At 41.7% G+C, this 20,867-nt stretch overlaps 1 protein-coding gene across 3 annotated transcripts; it reads left to right on the forward strand.

Annotated features, from left to right (window-relative positions):
• The first annotated feature begins 937 nt into the window (after positions 1-937).
• On the forward strand, positions 938-20,357 carry LOC125747915 (protein phosphatase 1 regulatory subunit 1C-like). Of its 3 annotated transcripts, none has more exons than XM_049023665.1 (6): positions 938-1,096; positions 1,565-1,625; positions 12,510-12,547; positions 12,777-12,895; positions 18,915-19,055; positions 19,679-20,357. In XM_049023665.1, exons 1-6 carry the CDS (start codon positions 1,016-1,018, stop codon positions 19,734-19,736), a joined length of 498 nt encoding a protein of 165 aa, XP_048879622.1. In that variant the 5' UTR covers positions 938-1,015; the 3' UTR covers positions 19,737-20,357. The 3 variants fall into 3 exon arrangements, with proteins under 3 accessions (XP_048879622.1, XP_048879529.1, XP_048879704.1); XM_049023572.1 differs by having other exon boundaries at positions 12,777-12,891; XM_049023747.1 differs by having other exon boundaries at positions 12,777-12,843.
• The last annotated feature ends 510 nt before the right edge of the window (positions 20,358-20,867 follow it).

Below are 20,867 nucleotides of genomic sequence, written 5' to 3' on the forward strand. Positions count from 1 at the left end.
ATGCCTCTGCCCCATAGGCCCATGAGCCAGGAGCAGAAAAACTTCCAGAGGGATCTCTGGGATTTCTCTGGCCAGATGCTGGACCTGGAGCTGGCCCTGGTCCAGCAGCAGTACCTGGTCTACCAGCACCTCACACCAGAGCAGATGTGGGTCCCTGACCTCACACAAACAGCCATTAGTGGCACTTGTTTGTAGCCCATGGGGGGCCAGGAGAGATTCTCCTCTTGAAACGTTGATCAAGGTGTTTTGTTGCAATTCCCATCTCTTTCATACCCTCGTACATGCCTGCAGGCATGTTGTTTTCCCAGCAGCAGCAACTATGCAGCTCTGTGAGGCTGGAGCTCCAGCAGCTGGATCTGAGGTTGGAGGAGCATCTGCGCTCCCGGGCCACTTCATCCAGCTCTTCTGGGGGGATCCCAAGGCCTTGACGGTGATATCACAGCCAATAAAAGGCCCACATTGACGCTTGGAGGGAAAGTAATAGTGTGGGTCCCCTCAGAATGGCCCCACAGGGCTGCTGTGAATGACGCCTGTGTTGCTTGCATTCCCGCCCTGCACATGATCATGGCAACAGCCTCCGAAATACAGGCCTAGAAACAGCTCAGCATAGCAGCAGCTCTGCTGACTATATCACACAGACACACACACTGACCTGCTCTGCTGAAAGTGAGAATCCGCACTGGGACTGACAGAATTAGACTTGCACAGGATTGACAGATTCCCTGTTCTCAACTGATCTGTAATTGAGAGACATGAGCTGCTCCCAAGGGGACCAAGTAAGGGGTGCAATGCAATGCTGGGGCCTACTAGGTGGACTAAAGAGTGTGAGTCCTGGGCGCAGCAGGCAATAACATGTTGGTTGTGGCAGGATGGGGTGGGGCTGTGAGCTATGTAGGGTGAGGCTAGGGCCAGCCAAAGGCGGAGTTACCCAGTAGAGCTCAGTGAATGTGATGCGTAGGGAGGCCTGTTCCTCCCTCTCTCCTTTCCTGTCCCTCTCACTTCTCTCACTCACACTATGGAGCCTAACAACCCAAAGAAGATCCAGTTTGCTGTGCCACCCCACCAAAAGCAACTGGACCCGCAGGCTGCAGAGCAGGTGAGCAGGACAGGCTGCCTTGGGGACTGCAAAATCACGGGGAAACTGTTTAATCCAAGAGGCATGTTGGTATTTGTAGTGGTGATGCTGGTTTGTCCAAAGAGGAAGCTTATTTATACCATGGGAATAATGGTCTGTATGCCAGTGAGCTACAAACAGAGAAGAATAGTCCAGAATGAGGTCAATGCTGATTCACTGTATGAGCATGACTGTTTCTTGGTGTTTACCTCCATAGTAATGCTTTAAGTAGCCTAAAGCCCACATTTGCAGATACAGTCGCCACTGTATCGGCTCTGTTTAAAATCATTGGGGTTCATCCCCACCCCACCCCCCCAAGCCAATGAAAACTGAACTTTGGGGTTGTGTGCTGCAAGCTCTGATAGTGTAACACTTACATGTGTGAGAAAGAGGCAGTGCTGTGGCATGAGTGGGTCTGCAGCCAGTCATTTACACCTCCTGTCCCCCTAGATTCGCAGGAGACGACCCACACCGGCCTCCCTGATGGTGTATGCCAACCCAGAGGCTGGAGGTAAAGGATGCCAGTCAGAATTTTCTCCACAGAAAACCCAGACGTCAGTTGCTAACTCGTATCTTAATCCAGAACATAATTGTTACTGTACCAACCTTTAAATCTCTATACAAACAGACGCCACTGTCCATCTCGCACAATTCTGCCAAAACCAACTGGATAATTGTAATGTTGACATACTCAGTACTAGCAGAGGAATTTACACGTGAGCACTGAAAGACACCGCCATGTGTGTAAATGTGTGCCCATCCCCAGGTGCACAAGACAGCAGATGGATGGATATAAAGATGGACAGATTTTGGAGGCCGATGCTGTGGCTTTGTGATAATTGTTGCTGTTGACTGTAAGTTGTTAGAGACAGTGTATTGGACCTGCTCTGTTATTATGTTCCGCTGTACAAGGTACCATACTTTTGGTGCTTCACTTCTTACTGGCTTAAAAACTGGTACCACTGCTAAAAGACATCACAATGCGAGGTAGGCTATTTTGTACTGAATTTAAAAAATTGCTGAAAAAAATCATAAATAATTAAAATAATAAATGAAAATGCGAAAATACAGCTGGATGATATGCAGTATTAATATCATCATTGCATGTTATGCACATGCAATTCTCCATTTCAAGGACTGCAATAGTCAGCTGGGTTAAGATCAAGCTTTTTCATACCTTCAAACTATGCAGAAATTACACCATTGGGGATTTAAAATTCACTAAAATATTTTTACTTTGTTATAGGAAACATAACTTAGCAAGCATTTTAATGATTGTTCTATTTCAAGATTATCAGTATATGTTTAAAGATCAGTTTAAAGTTTACGGCCACTGCTTTTGCAAGAGCTCTGCAAGCAAATCATAATAATTGTCATTGCTGTTTAATTAAATCACTCCTAAACAAGGTTATGACCATTTTACTTATTTTACTACTTATTTGCTTTATGACTATACCAATATTTATTATACCAAAATCACATCGCGATATTTCAATTTCTTCCAATACCATGCAGGCCCAGTACCTTATAGAATTTTTTTTTTAATTCTTATCATGCCATACAAATCAGGAACAAGTGTGCTGAACCAGAGTCACCCACTGTGTGGAGTAATGTGAGAGTATGAGAGTGACAGGCAGTCTAAAGTAACATGTGGGATTGTGGCAGGCTCTCTACATACTAATGCTAGAGAGTGTGAAGACCAATTTATGCTTCAGTTTTCTGTGTGCGGTTTTGGTTGTGGAAGAGGAGACATGACATAAATTTCGTCATCAAGGGGTGGCTCCATACAGCTTCAGTCGGTGCACAGGTAGCGCAGATTTGTATGTCTAGCGGAAATCATGCACGTCCATAGGCACTGACTACGCAGATGCAAAATAACTGATTAGGTATTTCCAGTAAGTGGCAGTGAAGACTTTCACAGATCAGCAATCAATAATAAAAGAGTAGAAGAAGAACAGTTGTTGCACTAGTTGTTGCACTAGTTATGGTAACCAGCTATATGAGGAGGGTCAGAGGTATTCGCATGTTTTTTTTCATACTGTCCAGTCATTACATGTGTGAGAGAGGCAGCGCCGTGGCGTGAGTGGGTAGATTTGCCACTAAAAAATAGTAAAATATAGAAAAAGTAACCCTGTTCCGGCATTTTTAAATATTGGCAATAAAATTTGCTAAGCAGGGTGGTAGTTGGGATTTTAATATACTGCTGTATGCCATATTATGGTAGTACTGCTCAAGCCTAGACTATTTACTTTTAAAACTGATAAAAGTTCACTTGTGTCACTGCCCTGCTTGTATTTGTGTTTGTTGTAATACATATGCCATCTCCTGGAAAAATCACTACTATATGCATGCACTGGCCGCAATCCCCTGGCCGCTATCCACATCTGCCACCAAATGTAGTATAAATACAAACTGTGCACACAACCATCTGCAGCCTGAAAAGGCAAGCAGAAAATTATGAATTGGCCTTGAGAGTGACAAGTTCTCGGTAGAGTAACATGAGAGAGTGACTGAAAGAGTGAAAGCTTCCCCCACCTTGGTAAAATTTACATTGCTGCTCTGTTGGGAGGTCTACCCCCAAGGCTATGAGCCATGCAGTAATGGCCCTCTTCAGCATAGATGCAGTGCAGCTGTAGCAGGACCCATTCCTCATGAGCACAGCACTCCTATATCTTGCTGTTTACATCACCAAATGTTAGAGAGCAGATCTCACCAAGTGTTGGAGTGCAGGATGCCTTGTCTAAGCTGCCCCAGTTCCATCTGCTGTAGGTGCTGTGAGAGAGAGTCTTTGTTAAGGGGAGATACCATACAACAAGCTGCTCTTTGTAGGACTAGAACTGACTTCCACAGAGAAGCTCAGAGCCCGCCTGTGTTGATGCGCGGTGGGCGTCGGTCTCATGAGCAGAGCATGTGGGTGCTTTCTGGGAATCTGTAGCAGACTCTCATGCTGACGTGACACGTTTCTGTCAAAATAACACTGCTTTTTGTCTGGTGCAGTGTGTATGGTAGCATTGTTTAAGACAAAAATGCAAATGAAGAGAAATAATTCAAAGTTACCCTGTAATGCTTTGTAACTCACTGGAGAAAATTCACTTTAGCAAATATATCATTGCTGAAAAAGACATATCTACAAAGTTTCCACTAATCTATTAACCACTAATTAACTAAATTAAACTTTTCATTAGCGGATCAGTGGATTAATTAGCTTCCACTAAATTTATTTCCGCTAACTGTAAATCCACTAACATTTTTTCACAGGTAAAGTAAGTAATGTTTGTAGATCCTAAAATAACATTTATTCCGGTCTGACGTGAGCCTGTCTGCAACAGTCTATCTGGCATGCTGTTTGTTGACTATGTGATTGTTTGTTGACAGGATGTGATTGGTTGATATCTTCTTGTATTTAAGGTAATCTGGGCTAAATATAAGTGAATGAAGATAAAGTACATTTAAATTGTGGTATCCAGACCTGGGGCCTGTATCACAAAGCTGTATATCTTGCTTAATCACACAACTTGTCAGATTTCAGGTACCCTACATTTATCTCAGACTACCTTAAATACAATAAGTTATCCGACTAAGCCACAAATCTTGCTTTGGCCCCTGGTTATTTTCCAGGTCATAATTTATAGATCTGTAGACCAATAAAGAGCTGAGATCCTCCTTCCTAGTTAGGGTAAACGGCACTATGTTTGTAGTCCCCAAGGGGTTTCACTGTCAGCATAATGTCAACATAAGCCAGTTGCAGAACAGGTCTATAACAAAAACACTTACATCTCCCAAACAGAATATTACTGAAAGAGGATTTATTCCAGAGAGGCTACAGAATCCAATGATCCCCAGTTGGATAAGTCTTAAATATCTCAAGGTAATCATTCCAGCCCCAAGGAAGTAAACTGCTGAATAAGTAAGAAATTTAGCTCTCTAGGTATGTTTTTAAGGTTTTCAGGGCCCAAAACCAAACCAATGTTAAATTCATACAATAAAAGTTAGTGGTTAGCGGTTATCATTAGCATCCACTAATATTTTTAATGAATTACTAGTTTACTGTTATCAAATTAAATTTTAGAGTTAGTGAATTAGTGCGATTATCAAAGCTAACTTTCTGGTTAGTTGAGCCCATCACTGAAAATAATGATATTAAGCTAACTATCTTTAGTTCAAGACCTTCTGGAACAGCTGGGACCTGTTCAAGCTGGAAAGGTTGTATCTGAACCTGAGGGGAACCAGTGTACTGGGGAGGTGTATGTGTAGAGTGGTTAAGGAATGTTTAAACTAGGGCCTGTGGGGGATAGGGAGGTTAGTTAAGAATATAGATGGGGGGGGGGGGAGATGGAAAGCCTCAAATAATATTAAAAGTGGGCACTGTAAAAGGTCTAAATTTTGCTGTCTGTACTTAAACTCTAGGAGTATTAGAAACAAAATTCATGATTTGGAGGATAATTTTGTTTTAGCAGACTCCATCATACAACATTATAGGAATAAGAGAAACATGGTTGAGTGACAATGATGGAGAAGAATATAATATGGATGACTATGTCTTGTTCTGTAGAGACCGGATAGGCAAGAAGGGAGGTGGTGCTATAGTATACATAAAAGAAAATTGCAGGCAAGGGAGCTCACTGATAAAATTGAAAGTACAAACTAGATGCTAAAAACTCAAATGGCCTAATTGTCTGTGTTTGTTATAGATCACTTAATGTAGTTGCATAAGAAAGCAGAATGTTATACAACCAAGTGCCAACATTTAACATTACTGTTTCAGAAATCCTTATCTACTGGTGTGCTACCTTCTGTTTGGAAACATGCTAATATAATGCACATATTCAAAAAAGGAGATAGACATACACTGTAATCCAGCAAACTATAGGCTGATTAGTTTAACTGGCATAACTAGAAAAGTAATGGAAGCTATAATCCAAGTGAAAATAGTAGATCATCTGGAGTCAAATAACATTCTGAGGGATAGCCAACATGGATTTAGGAGAGGTAGATCCTGTTTAAGTAATCTACTTGAGTTCATCGAGAAAGCTACAAGAGAAATTGATCACAAAAAGGCCTATGATGTGATCTACTTAGATTTTTTCAAAGTCCTTTGATGTTGTCCCCCACAAATGGCTCCTGTTTAAGCTCAAAGCTGCAGGGATTTTAGAAACTGCAGCAGCTTGGATCAAAAACTGGTTAACAGAAAGGAAACAGTGGGTAGTTATTAGAGGAACAATGTCACAGTGGGCCTGAGTTCATAGTGGGGAACCGCAGAGTTCAATTTTAGGGTCACTGTTATTCTTAATTTACATTAAGGATATTGACAACAATATATACAGTAAACTGGTTAAATTTGCAGACAACACCAAGGTGGGTGTTGTAGCATATATTGAACCTGCGGCAAAGAGGCTACAGTGGGATCTTGATTTAAAAAGTGACTGGGCTGAGACCCAGCAGATGAAATTTAATGTAGACAAATGTAAGGTAATCCATGCAGGGAGCAGAAATAGAAAGTACAGATATTTTATGGGTGGGTGGGATATTGGGTTACGTCTTGGTAAGACCCCACCTAGAATATTGTGTGCAGGTTTGGTCACCATACCTTAAAAAAGGACATTGCTGCCTTGTAAAGGGTTCAACATTGGGTTACAAGAATGTTTCCTTGTCTTAGAGGAATGTCTTATGAGGAGAGGTTAACTGAGCTGAATCTGTTCAGCCTCGAAGAAAGGAGACAAAGGAGGGGACATGATCCAAGTATATAAGATTCTAACAGGTTTGGATGCTGTTCAGCCATATAGTTACTTCAATATTAGTTTAAGTACTAGAACTTGTGGCCATAGGTGGAAATTAGCAGGAGAAAATTATTAAATGGATTTGAGAAATCACTTCTTTACACAGCGTGTAGTTAGAGTATGGAATAGTCTTCCTGTTAATGTAGTGCAAGCTAAAACATTGGGTTCCTTTAAATCAGAGCTAGATAAGATCTTAACAACTTTGAGCTATTAGTTGTGTTCTTCCCAAACAAGCTTGATGGGCTCCTTTTCCTTGTAAATTTCTTATGGTCTTATGTCCAATTCAATTTAGTTGTATAGCCCGTTTTTAGAATATTACATTGTCTCAATGTACTTTGTATTGAACTCGCCGAATGCCCCCAAAGAGTAAGCCGGAAGAAAAGGTGGCAAAGATAAATTCTCCAGTTTGAAGAAACCTTGGAAGGAACCAGACTCAAAAGGGGAGTACACAGGAAGTGCAAAAAAAACAAAGTCCTGATTTATAAAGTAGAGTATAGTCCAAGTATAAGTGCAGAAAGTCCAGCTGATGTTAATACAGCCAGGTGAGAAAGCTGCTTCCTTCGGTGGGATGGAGGGGAGGTGCGGTTCACCAGCAAACATATGATGATGGCAGAAGTGTAGCCCACCCTCAGGAGCTCCAAGACATAGAACAGTGCATTAAAAAACTGTATGACAAATATTTGAAATTATATGAAGTATTTTGTCATGTGGTATGGCGATAGGAAGCCTCCATAAGTATAACTATGAAAGCTTACATAGGTTTACAGAGGTAGGAGGGAACACAGGTATGAGGAATCCCTGAGTATGAGCATTACAACAACACACAAAATATGTGAAGCCAGAGTGACAGCACTGGACACCCAGTTCATTTATAAATTGTCATCAATGACCCTGATCCACAAACAACTCTGTGTTATAGACTATAACCTTAGATGGGAGTGAGAAATAGCTATCAGCTTTGTGACTATATGCTAAACTAAACAAAAGAGTTTTTAGCTTTGACTTAAATATTGGGAATGAACCTGAATCTTGGATTTTTGCTGGTAGACTATTCTTGTAACAGAATACTCGGCAACCAAATGAAGACGGTTCCACTCAGCAGCAGGTAACCCACCCCTTGAGAGTGAAGCAGATGGGGGGCATTATATGGAACCAGTAAACGGCTAATTTACTCTGCTGCTAGACCATTCAGTGCCTTATAGGCAAGCAGTAGCACCTTGTAGTCAATACAAGCGCTAACCAGAAGCCAGTGGAGTGAGGCTAATGCTAGACTGATATGTGCATGTTTATCCAGTAGTAGTCCAGCACTGTGCACCAACTGGACCACCTGGAGTTTATTTAATGATGCAGAGGCCGCCCAACCAATAGGGCATTTCAATACTCTAGCACTAGATTTACCGAGTTTTTATTTTCTGGTGAGAGTCCCGAGGTTTTTGTCACACCTGCTGAGATTTTCGCAGGTCTTCAGCTCCGTTCTCCTCCTGCTTTTGTTGTGCTAACACACCCATTACCTGTGAGGTATACAGTATACATAACACACCCATTACCTCCAATTGCAAAGGACACTACACAGCAAGAGAAATTCTCCACGTCAGTGCTTAGAAGTGGCAGTGTCTGTATTTTACAACATGCTGGACCTGGTTGTGGCAAATTCCTACGTTCTGTACAAGGCATGTACAGGGTGGGAAGGCAAAAGAAGATTCTTTCTGAGTCTTCTAGCCAAGGAACCCCATTGCCGATTTATGCAACAAAAGGCAATGGAGACAGAGAGGAAGGCTGCTGCTGTGCCAGGACTTGTATGGACAACTCAGTGCCAGGTACAAGAGAACTGCAACAGAAATTGCAGCAGGTTTACCTGTGCAAAGTGTTACAAACTCACTTGCGCCAAATGCAGGGACGATGGTCACTGGGTCTACCTACGCTGCAAAGTTTGAAACACTGAATTTTTCAATAAATAAAACAGACTTGTGTTTCCATATATTTTGTGAATGTGTCTCTTTCATTTTTGCAGGTCTGTCAGTGTGTGGGATATTTTGTATAGATATGGAAGACTTTTGTGAAGGTTTCCATGTGACACACAGAGGTTTGGCCTGCCTTGGATTTGAGCTACTCTGAGTAAAAAAATGCAATTGTGCCAGGCCTCACAGGTAATGGGTGTGTTTGCACAACAAAAGCAGGAGGACAATGGTCTTTGAAAATCTCAGCAGGGATGCTAGTAGGTATTAGGTCCAAGGAATTTTCAAATTCCCGTAGATTTGGCAATTCTAGTGCTAGTCTAGAGGTTATAAAGTGGGGTTCAAACTTAGATTAGTGAAAAAACCGGGACACTGATTTTTTTATTTTTTTTTGGGGAGGGGGGAGTCATGGATGAGGATGCACACGACATGTGGCAGACTGACAGCCTGCACAGTTTGGTAGGTAATAAGGTAAGCTTAATATTTCTGTCACCAATCAAATGAAAGTACAGATAAGGCCAATTGTCGCTGTGTTTTACCAGTTTTTAACTATTTACGGACACAGGATTGCAGGTATAAACATAACCAAAAAAAAAAAAAAAATAGCATTAGAATGAAACCAAGTGAGATTTTATTTGAAAGTACGAAATTCTAAGTTAGTGCATGTACATTTTCACAAAAATCGTCCTGGGAAAGAATATAAATTTTCCGGATCAGTTCTTCAAAAAAGAGGACAATTTCAGGAAAACTGGGACAGGTGGCAACCCTATTATAAAGATGCGTACTGACTTTTTTGCATCTTAAAGTGAAAGCATTGTTCTAAGTTTTGCAATATTCTCTATCATTAAAAAGTGGACGTTCACAGATTTCATCGGACAGCTGTTAAACGTTTTTGTCAGTTAGATATTTATCATGTTTGCCAGCTGACGAATCCTTTTTTTTACGTATGATTTATTTATATCATTTTCACAACCTAAACAGAGACATACTGTACAAATCTTTAAGGGCACAATCACAAAAGTTATGAGAAGTACTATTCAGTACAATAAAGTGATCATAAAACATAGAGTGTGCTATTATCCTCAGCATTAAAAATGAAACACTGATATACATACAGGTGTCTGCCTAAACCCACAGAGATATTGGTCAACCGAAGAGATTCAATATGGTTTAGAAAAGGTTGCCAAATTTTGGAAAATTTTACCTTAGAACGACGAACTGAATGTTTAATCTTTTCAAGCTTCATATAGGAAAGGGAATCCTTTATCTAGAGGGAATGAGAGGGAGCTTTCTACTACCGCTAGGCTACTACCACCCCTTTAGAAGTTAAATTTATCAGAAGTTGTTTAATAAAATAATAAATTCTTAACAAATCAAACCCTTGGTCTTATCTTTTTAGTAGTGAAAGTATGCTTATAAAAGGATAATTGTTTATATTATTTGGGTTGAATTAATGCACATTGTAGATATTAAAGACATTTAAGAGGCCCTTTCATTCCAGGTTCCAATAACGGCAGTGCACTCATGCACATCCAGTATTAATGCCCCTACATCACCGATATCAGTAAGTTCTGACTTTAGTGACAGCTAACAGATAGGTAGCAACATCAGTCTGCAGAGTATTTTAATAAAATGTAACAAATACATATAGGTATACATATATTTTTTATTTATTTGTAAGTATAAGAATATAAGAACATAAGAACTATACAAACAAGAGGAGGCCATTCGGCCCATCAAGCTCGCTTGGGGAGAACTAAACTAATAGCTCAGAGTCGTTAAAATCTTATCTAGCTCTGATTTAAAGGAACCCAAGGATTCAGCTTGCGCTACATTATCAGGAAGGCTATTCCATACTCTGACTACGCGCTGTGTAAAGAAGTGCTTCCTTAAATCCAGCTTGAAATGTTCTCCCGCTAATTTCCACCTATGGCCACGAGTTTGTGTATTTAAACTAATGTTGAAGAATCTGGATTAAGAACATAAATCTACAAATGAGAGGAGGTCATTCGGCCATCAAGTTCGTTTGGGGAAAATTTAACTAATAGCTCAGAGTTGTTAAAATCTTACCTAGCTCTGATTTAAAGGAACCCAGGGTTTTAGTTTGCATTACACTAACAGGGAAGTGTGTATTAACTACACACTGTATATGGAAGTGCTTTCTAATATCCATTTTAAATTGTTCTCCAATGGCCACGAGTTCTAGTATTTAAACTAATATTGAAGTAGCCATGGCATGGTGGTGCAGTGGTTAGCACTGTTGCCTCACACCTCTGGGACCTGGGTTTGACCAGGGTTGTTCCCTGCCTCGTGCCCATTGCTTCCGGGATAGGCCCCGGACCCCCCACAACCCAGTAGGAGAAGCGGTTTGGAAAATGGATGGATGGATGAAGTAGCCATTTAGCTGAACAGCATCCAGACCTGTTAGAATCTTATATACTTGCTTTCCCACACTAATGAGAGTGGGACGTGGAAGCGTTAACATACACACCGAGGTCTTTCTCACAATCAGCTACCTTTATTTCAGTGGAACCCATAAAATATCTGTACTTTATATTTCTGCTACCTGCATGGATTACCTTACATTCATCTATGTCGAATTTCATCTGCCAGGTATCAGTCCAGTTGCTAATTAAATCAAGATCACGTTGTAGCCTATGTGCTACTAGTTCTGCTACACCATCCACCATGGTGTCGTCTGCAAATTTAACCAGTTTACTATATGTATTGGTGTCAGTATCATTAATGTTAATTATGAACAATACTGGTCCTAAAATTGAACCCTGCGGTACCCCACTATGAACGGAGGCCCACTGTGTCTCTAATAACTATCCATTGCTTCCTGTCTGTTAACCAGTTTTTGATCCAAGCTGCTACAGTTTCTAAAATCCCTTCAGCTTTGAGCTTAAGCAAAAGCTGTTTGTGGGAGACAATATCAAAGGCCTTCTGGAAATCTAAGTGGATCATATGGTAGACCTTTTTGTGATCAATTTCTTTTGTAGCTTCCTCAAAAGAACTCAAGTACATTAGTTAAACAGGACCTACCTCCCCTAAATCCATGTTGGCTATCCCTCAGAATGTTATTTGAATCCAGGTAATCTACCATTTTCACTTGGATTATAGCTTCCATTACTTTTCCAGTTATGCAAGTTAAACTGATTATCCTATAGTGTGCTGGATTACTTCTAATCCCCTTTTTTGAATATGGGTGTTATATTGTACGACACCAGCAGATAAGGATTTCTGAAACAGTAAAGTTAACGGTCGGCAAATAATATCCCTCATCTCTTTTAAAACCATAGGTAAGATGCCATCAGGGCCCTGTGATTTATTTATTTTGAGCTTAGCTAGGCTTTGTACCACATCAGCCTCAGTTAAATATATATTGGTCATAGATGACGCTGCATTTGTAGCAAATGATGGTAGGTTACTCGTGTTCTTTACTGTGAACAATACATGTAAAATAATCATTAATCTCATTTACTATATCAAATTAATTTTCAATTATAAGACCCTTACTACCCTGCAAATTAGTGATTTCAGCCTTTAGAACTCTTTTGAATGTGAACCAGAAGATATTCACACATATTGTGTTGTTTAATGCTTAATTAAGTTGACACCAGAAAATTTGTTGGACTTTATCAATCTATGCATTTCTTCCAGATACTGGAGACAAGCGGGAGACAGGATATCTGGGAGAGGTAGGACTCTCATGTCCACCTTTGTAGCTGATCTCACGGATCATTTGTGTGGTTGGATATGGTAAATTTCTCCTTTGATGTATGTGACACACAACATATCCCTCCTGTGCTGAACTGGAAATGCCAACCTTAAGCACCTGCTTTACTATATGAGGCTTCTGTTAGTGAAGTGTGGGTTTAGTTACTGAAATGGCATTTGTTAAAAACCTGCCTATCCTCCCCATATCAGGTCCCATCTAGTGAGCTTTCCAGGGCACAAAGGAAGCATGGGGTCTACACAGCACCAACCATGAGAGGTACAGCCCTCACAACCACAAGCAGCACCTCCCTAATTGTGGGCTCAGGCAGGTACAACTTCTCCTCACTCCTGTACCACTAACTTGGGTTTTTAGGTGGTTTGTATTGCAGCTCATGCTATGGAGTCGGTATGAATGCATGGTCCAGCATATTTGTACTATGTTGCTGATTGTAATGTTGGTTTTGCATTAGAAGTTTAATGTGTTGTGAATGGAACAGCTGTTATCATCAACTACATCTCAGCCAAAGTGATAAAAAAGATCCTGTAAGTCATTATAATGAGACACTTTCTTGAAATCACAACTTCTTATCATGAAATAAAGCATCTTGAAATAATCACTTACTTTCCTGAAATAATGAGAGACTTTCTAGAAATAACAACTTAGTATCTCAAAATAATGAGAAACTTTCTTGAAATAATGACTCAATTTCTCAAAATAATGAATTAATATGTAGAAATATTGAGAAAATTTCTCAAAATAATGATTTATTTAGGGATATTTATTTAGGGGGTGGTACAGATCGTCAGTATTACAAACTCCACAACCCTTAAACACACAAATTCACATATTAATTTACACTACTTAAAGAAGTGTGCGGCGCAGTGCAAAGCATGCCGATAACTGCACAATTAGTCCAGCTGACTAACCTCGCAGTGTGATATTATGTCAGTCAATCATGGACTGTGGGTAAATTCCAGCAGCACAAAACATACTAGACCACCTTTACACTAACATTAAAGACTCATATAAGGCTACTCCCTACCCTAGCCTACAGACCCCTCATTAAACAGGTAAAACCGGCAGTAAAGTCAGTCACTGTCTGGCCAGAGGGTGCTGACTCTGAACTCCAGGACTGTTTTTACAACATTGACTGGAGTATCTTTGCGGACACTACCTCCCATAGCTCGGACACAAACATCAACGAATATACATCTGCTGTACTATCTTACATTAACTTCTGCACTGACACTGTCACAACAAAAAAATCCATCTGCACCTTTCCATACCAAAAACCTTGGATGACCATTGTGGATCGACTGTTGCTGAAAGTCCCTGATGCAGCATTCAAGTCTGAAAACGACGAAGCGTGCAGCTTAGCCAGATCTAACCTCAAAAAGTTGAAGATCACTTCCACAACAACTCCAATCCTAGGCATTTGTGGCAATGAATCCTGTCATCACAGATTTTTAAATCTCCAATTCTGGCTCCAATTCTGTCCACAATGCTTCCCTACCAGATGAACAAAATCTTTTCTATGGCCACTTTGACAACACCAACCCATCCACCATAATCCCCACCCACCCAGGAGCCCCAGTACTCAATCTTGACGACTGCTGAGATCAGAGGAGCTCATCACAGAGAGAGCACACAGAAGGTTGCTGACCCAGATGGCATACCAGGATGGATCCTCTGGGAATGCTCTGACCAGCTAGCTGTGGTCTTCACCTCAATATTCATCCTCTCTCTGCCTCAATCTATAGTCCCCACTTGCCTTAAAACAACTTCTATTATCCCTGTTCCCATGAAACCAACACCCACATGCCTGGATGACTGCCGACCCATAGCACTCACCCCGATTTCCATAAAGTGCTTTGGGAGACTGGTCCTGACCCACATCAAAGACATGATTCTCCCCGTACTCAACCCTCATCAGTTTGCATACCATCCCAAAAGATTTACAGAAGATGCCACTGCCCTGTACTCTGCCTTTACTCACCCGGTACATAAAAACAGTTACATCCTGATGGTGTTCATTGATTACAGCTTTGCCTTCAACACCATCATCCCCTCAAAATTAATAACCAAACTCTTCTCACTCGGAATTAGCCCCTCCCACTGTAACTGGACCCTGGACTTCCTTACCAACAGACCTCAGTCGAAAAATCTAGGCAATTATACCACCTTCACCCTGACCTTCAACACTGGTGTACCTCAATGCTGTGTTCTGAGCCCCCTCCTTTACTCCCTCTTTACCAATGGCTGCCTGCCAGGTCACCACTCCAATACAATAATAGAATTTGAGGACAATACCACAATTCCAACAATCCCATCCTCAACGCGCAGAAGATGAAGGAGCTGATTGTAGACTTCAGGGAGTTCAAAAGCTGCTGCCATCATGCTATCAATGGGGTCGAAGTACAGAATATTCACAGCTTTAAATTTCTTGGAGTACACATCAGTGAGGATTTCTCCTGGATGAATAACACACACTTCCTTGTGAAAAAAGCACACTCCTGAGGAGGCTGAGCACACGTCTCTCTCCCAAAAATCCTGTGACCCTTCTACCGCTGCACTCTTGAAAGCATCCTAACCAGCTGGGTCTCAGTATGGTATGGCAACTGCACATCGGTTGACCAGAAGGCCCTGCAGCTGGTTGTCAAATCAGCCCTGTGCCGGGTCGTCAGGTCGGCCCAGCACATCATTGGTACCCAGCAGTGGCGGACTGGGACAATAATTCAGGCCGGGAATTTGACTCCACTCCCAGGCCACCTCTGCTGCTGCAGTCACATTTACCAATAACTTTCACTACATCAATCACTGCCTAAAGGTTTTGCAAATGCAAGACATACTGAGCAGAATAGGGAGTGATTACTTTCATTGTATGTCAGCCATTTTCTGTTTGTGCCATCTTTTGAATGTAATACATCAGGAATGGCTCTTTCAGATGTTTGAATTGGGTGATACTTAAAAAAAAAATCTAAATCCTTAGACTGTGGACGGGCAAAATAATCAAAAGAGATATCAAGGCTTTCACTGTCTCCTTCACCTTTCCCTGAATCATTCTCTCTCTCACTCTGCACATCTAGTTGCTCTGCAATATGAAATAAGCGGGTTCAATAATCTGTATTTATAATTGTGCAGCCATCAGTTGTATGTCCCCAAAATCACAGTCCTACTACTGATCTTATAAATCATAAAAAGCACATGTTGTTTAAAAAGTATAGCCTGCTGCCTGCATGTTTAGTTTTGCTTATCTTAAACTTTACCTGAAGGTTCCTGCTCTGACTCAAACGCTGAACTGTCCACCACCTCTAGCTCAACAGCAGGAGCATTTGCAGCACTAGTGCTACTGACGCTTCCTTCGTCACCTTTTCAAAATAAATAAATAAACAAACAAACATTGTAGGCTACATATTGTAGACTAGAAATTAAAAATCAAAATAACTAATACTGTATTCTTTTCCATACCATCTACTTGATTTATTTATTATTTAAAACAATTTGACCCACTAACACTATTCTGTCTACTTTTTATTCATTTTTATTTATTATATAAAAAATATGCTACATGTAGACGAAACGAAACTTGACACAGCACAGCAGCACTTACATATTGTTGCTCGTTTGTTGGTTTAATTTTATCTATTGTGATTATCTAAGTGATTTGGATGAAAGTGTTCGTCTGCCAAATTATTATAAATATAATGTAAATGTAATCTTGACCAACTTGTTCCCTTACTGGCGAACATGGCTGGGATTTTGCAGCTTGCTGCGTCTGCGGCCAGGGCTTTTTTCCTTTTTATACGCTCCCTCTCTGCTCCTCCTCTGCGTTTACGCTCCATTTCTTGAACGATTTAGTCAGATTTACCCTGTCTCTGGATATAGCCAGATATTAGGCAGTGCGCTGACGTTGGGTCATGTGGGAGTGTAATTTTCCCTCCGCCATTGCCTGATTCGTAGATTGAGAGATCCGTCAATTAATTCGTAGTTGCACACCAGCCTATCACATGCCAGGCTGATCGTCTGCACAGCGGCAGCCGGCAGGCCAGAACTACCGTCAGGCCACCGGGAAATGTCCCGGTGCTCCCGATGGCCAGTCCGCCCCTGGTACCCAGCTCCCTGCAATAAAATACATCTCTCACAAACACAGGCTTCATAGAGGTATGTGCATCTGTAGAGGCCTCACCCACCCCAACCAAAGCTTCTTCCCTCAAGTTGTTAACATCCTTAATTGTCTACCTGCTGAACACTGAACTCGTCTCACTCATGTTAAAAGCGTAAAATGCAGTAATTCCAAATCATCACACTCATATCTGATGATCATTTGCTCATTCTACTGCAAAGGGTACGCACATGACGTCACAGCAGGCACCACGCTCACACCCACTGAGTGACAGTGTTTGAATGTATTGAATGTTGCAAAACAACACATCTAAAATGAGAAAGAGCTGTTGTGCAATTGATTGTACAAATTGATTTACCAAGAAATAGGAGCTATGTTTTAAGAGACTGCTGAAAACTAAATCGGTAAGTATTGGACATGGATCGGTCATATATGGCCAATACCCGATCTAATAGGTAAGGATCGATGGTAATGCCGATCCGATTGCACCTCTATTTAAAACATGGTTACTGGCTGCTTGGCTCAGGCTTTTTTTGGCTTCATAGCAGTTGCAAATGGTAATTTTTAAAATGGGGAAACACATTGACAGTTAACAGTATGACCAAAAAAGGCCTTTTTCTTATTTTAGTTGGTCAACTATTTATATGTAAAATTGTGCTCGCCTTCATCAAAGGACTTCTGTAGAATGAAGTTGAATCAAACCCACCCCCACACAATAACAAGTATTTTGACTAGATTATCTTAGATTCAACACACACGCAGCTTATTTAGCAAGCCAACTACCAATAGTTTAAATACACGAACTCGTGGCCATAGGTGGAAATTAGCGGGAGAACATTTCAAGCTGGATTTAAGGAAGCACTTCTTTACACAGCGTGTAGTCAGAGTATGGAATAGCCTTCCTGATAATGTAGTGCAAGCTGAATCCTTGGGTTCCTTTAAATCAGAGCTAGATAAGATTTTAACAACTCTGAGCTATTAGTTTAGTTCTCCCCAATCGAGCTTGATGGGCTGAATGGCCTCCTCTCGTTTGTATAGTTCTTATGTTCTTATGTTCTTAATACTTGGTCCCCACAATGTAATATAAACATAATCCACACATACACAGCTTATCCATCTTATCGCTATTACTGTAAGTTGAGGCTTATCCATAATTTTATTTAAAAAATGCATGATTTGACATTTGCTAGTGGCAGGTTGTTTGTGAAACTGATACTGAACTAGATCTGGGTGTCATCAGCATTGAGGTGAAAATTTATGTTGAAGCAACCAATGATCAGGGCTACGGGATGAATAATGAAGAGCAGCGGCCCAAGAAGAGAGCCCTGGTGAATGCCATCCCTGATACCTGCTAAGAATTATTTAAAACCAGAGAGGGTAATAAGATGTTTTCTGTCAGTGAGATATGAAATAAACCAAGCACTGCCTCACAAATACCTAGGTTTAGTCTGTGAATCAGAAAAGGGTGTGAGATTTTGTCAAAGGCCGCACTTAAATTAAGCAAAAATAGGAGGCTTACAGCACAAAGATCAATTGCAATATGTAGATCACAGTCTTTGTTTGGTGTGAAAAAGAGCTAGTGATAGATCTAGCCACCCAACTAGATATGGGTAACCTTTTGCGCAAGAGAAGAAATTCCTGTTTTTAATTGATACTGTTCATTTGCATACATTCTAGTTGTCATGCCCGGCTCGTCCGCTCCTCGTGTGTGCCACGCCCCCTGATTACCCACGTGTACTTCCCTGATCGTACCCAGCTGTGTCCGATTATTTTCAATCAGTCCTGTCTATTTGAGTCCATGTCTTACCAGAGTTCAGTGTCTGTCATTGATGTTTGTATGCGTGAGATGTTTCCCAGTCCGCGCTGCCTTAGTAAATCCCCGTTTATCCCGAAGTTTTCCTGCCTGTTCTTTGCTCGCTCACCTGCCTGAGCGATCACCCATTTCCAGCGTGATCGTGACACTCTAGTATTATGTTGTGCTTTTTTTTCTGGGAGGATATGTAACCTTTACCCAGGAAAACAGCCTTAAACTTTTTTTTTTCCCTAAGTAAGCACAGTACCTGTATGATCAGCAAACTCTGTGGTGTTTTTACATCATCAGGTTTCTTCACTAACACCTTTAGCGGTGTGCTGACTGCAGAGCCAGCAGGTTGAATAGCAGGTTGACTAACAGATGGTGTTTCTCTGTGTTTGGCCTGCCCCACATGCCCCTTCACCTACTTAGGCGGATTGTGCCAGGAGACAGGAGGAGTCAAACAACATCCACTCTCACAGGTTGGGTTAGGCGCACGGCCCAAGGAGCGTGTCGGGGCCCTGCCCAGGTGCAAAGACACGCCATATCAGCACCATCTTCATGCTCTCACAGGTAGGGCCTTCACAGCATCCCGAGCAGCTGATACTGCCCCATAGACCCCTGCATTACAACCAGCTACTGTTATCATGATGAGCATGATGGTGTACCAGCTATAGCAGAGACCGTGCCTTTAATTGTATCGTATGGTCAGATCATGAGCAGGTCACATGGCCCATGGCCAGTGGCTGGCAGAGCCACATTATGGCAGTGCTATTTCTTTGGTTTACGTTGTGGTTTTCTCTGTATTACATTGTGGTTTCATTCTGCTGCCTCAGCTGTCCACACACCTGTGCTGCTCAGACTAAGCTCAGAAACACATTCAGTTGTTTTCACATATAACTCAAGGACAGCAGTGATGCAGAGTCTGACCTTTGGTCTTGGAGCAGACATAATACCAAGAAGGGTCAAACCCAGTAGATGCCAGAGTAATTTAGAAATCACAGCCTGAGAGAGAACAGACGGAGAGGGTAGTGAGAGTTAGGATACACCATAGCCAACTTGTAGACCTCGGGAAACCTCCAATCAAAGAGGAGAGCAAGAGTGCACACAGCAGTGCTGGCATGGCTGCCTGTCTGACTGAAAGCACGAGGGGGGACGAGTTCTTCTCTGAGACCCAATCTGTGTCACTCTCTCAGGAGGAAAGCTGCTGAAGACAGATACCAAGCTGTCCTTCCCGGAAGAAGAGGAAGATGATGTGTGTGCTTAGGTGCTCACCAGTGGACAGCACCTCTTAGAAGAGTATCAGAGAGTCAGCAGCCCCGCACTTCCTTTCTGCACTGAGTGAGTCACGGTGGATGGATAATGGATTCCAGGCCCCTTCTTATCTGCCTTTTCTGAGCTTTTTCCCTGCTCTCCAGCTGGAGGGAGTGAGATGGCCCCCAACTGAAGTGCCACTGACATCTTAAGTGATGACCTAGATACCGCAGTGATAACAATGCGACCCATTAACATTCATTAGTACTAACCACATCTGTTCTTTTGGGATTCATTTTCAAACAACTAACCCAAAGAGAGACATCAGGGATCCCCAAGCCGTATGAATGTTGCCCTTTTTTTCAGCATGCATTACACCCGGCATCATGCAACCCTCTTCAAGACATCAGTGCCCTCAGATCTCCATGATAAACTTTCACAAGGCAGCAGATTCAGGCTAAACACATACCGATCAAGCTCTGCATCAAGTCTGAGCAGCTTTTGACAGGCTTTCAGTATAAGAGTTACTGCTCATTCGCAACTCTATCCTGGGGTCATTTTATACTATCACTTTGTACATGTTCTGCCTTTTTAACATGAAATAAATGTCTGTTCTCTGAATGCTCCTTGACTTTCTTGCTTTTTTGTCAGCACATGGCTGAATGTGACTCTGAGCATTAAATCAGGCAGACTAGGCTCCCACTGAAGCCTGTGTCCGTATTACAGAGGGAAAGCCTCACGTTTAATACACAGCTTCAGAGAAACAAAGGGACAGAAATATGAGAATACAAAAAATTTTAATGGCAAAGGTCTTAGGGAGGAGATCAGCACAGCATCCTGGGACAGTGACATATCAAACATGTCACTGTAGAAAAGTAGTCAGGGCAATTTTTTTTATTCATTATACAAAGTACATGTCCAAATTTTCCTGCAGGGGGTGCTGCCTGCCCCCAATGGCTGTAGACCCAGGCTCTGGAAATTGCTGCTTCATTCAGGGGAGTCTGTGCTGCTGAGCTGGGGTTTCAGTCCTGACCCTGGACAAGCCTGTGACAGTATGCCCTCTGGATGGTGTGGAATATGGTAGCTGGATGCCTTACTTTAGTTCTTTTTTTTTTTTTGGCAAATATTTTT

Source organism: Brienomyrus brachyistius, chromosome 1, assembly GCF_023856365.1.
Source record: "Brienomyrus brachyistius isolate T26 chromosome 1, BBRACH_0.4, whole genome shotgun sequence".
NCBI classification, from domain to species: domain Eukaryota; kingdom Metazoa; phylum Chordata; class Actinopteri; order Osteoglossiformes; family Mormyridae; genus Brienomyrus; species Brienomyrus brachyistius.

Coding starts and splice junctions, on each gene's coding strand:
- LOC125747915 (XM_049023572.1), top strand. CDS start 1,016: ATGGAGCCTAACAACCCAAAGAAGATCCAGTTTGCTGTGCCACCCCAC. Junction 12,892..18,914: donor CTCCCTAATTGTGGGCTCAG/GCAGGTACAACT, acceptor TCACCTACTTAG/GCGGATTGTGCCAGGAGACA. Junction 19,056..19,678: donor CCATCTTCATGCTCTCACAG/GTAGGGCCTTCA, acceptor TCACTCTCTCAG/GAGGAAAGCTGCTGAAGACA.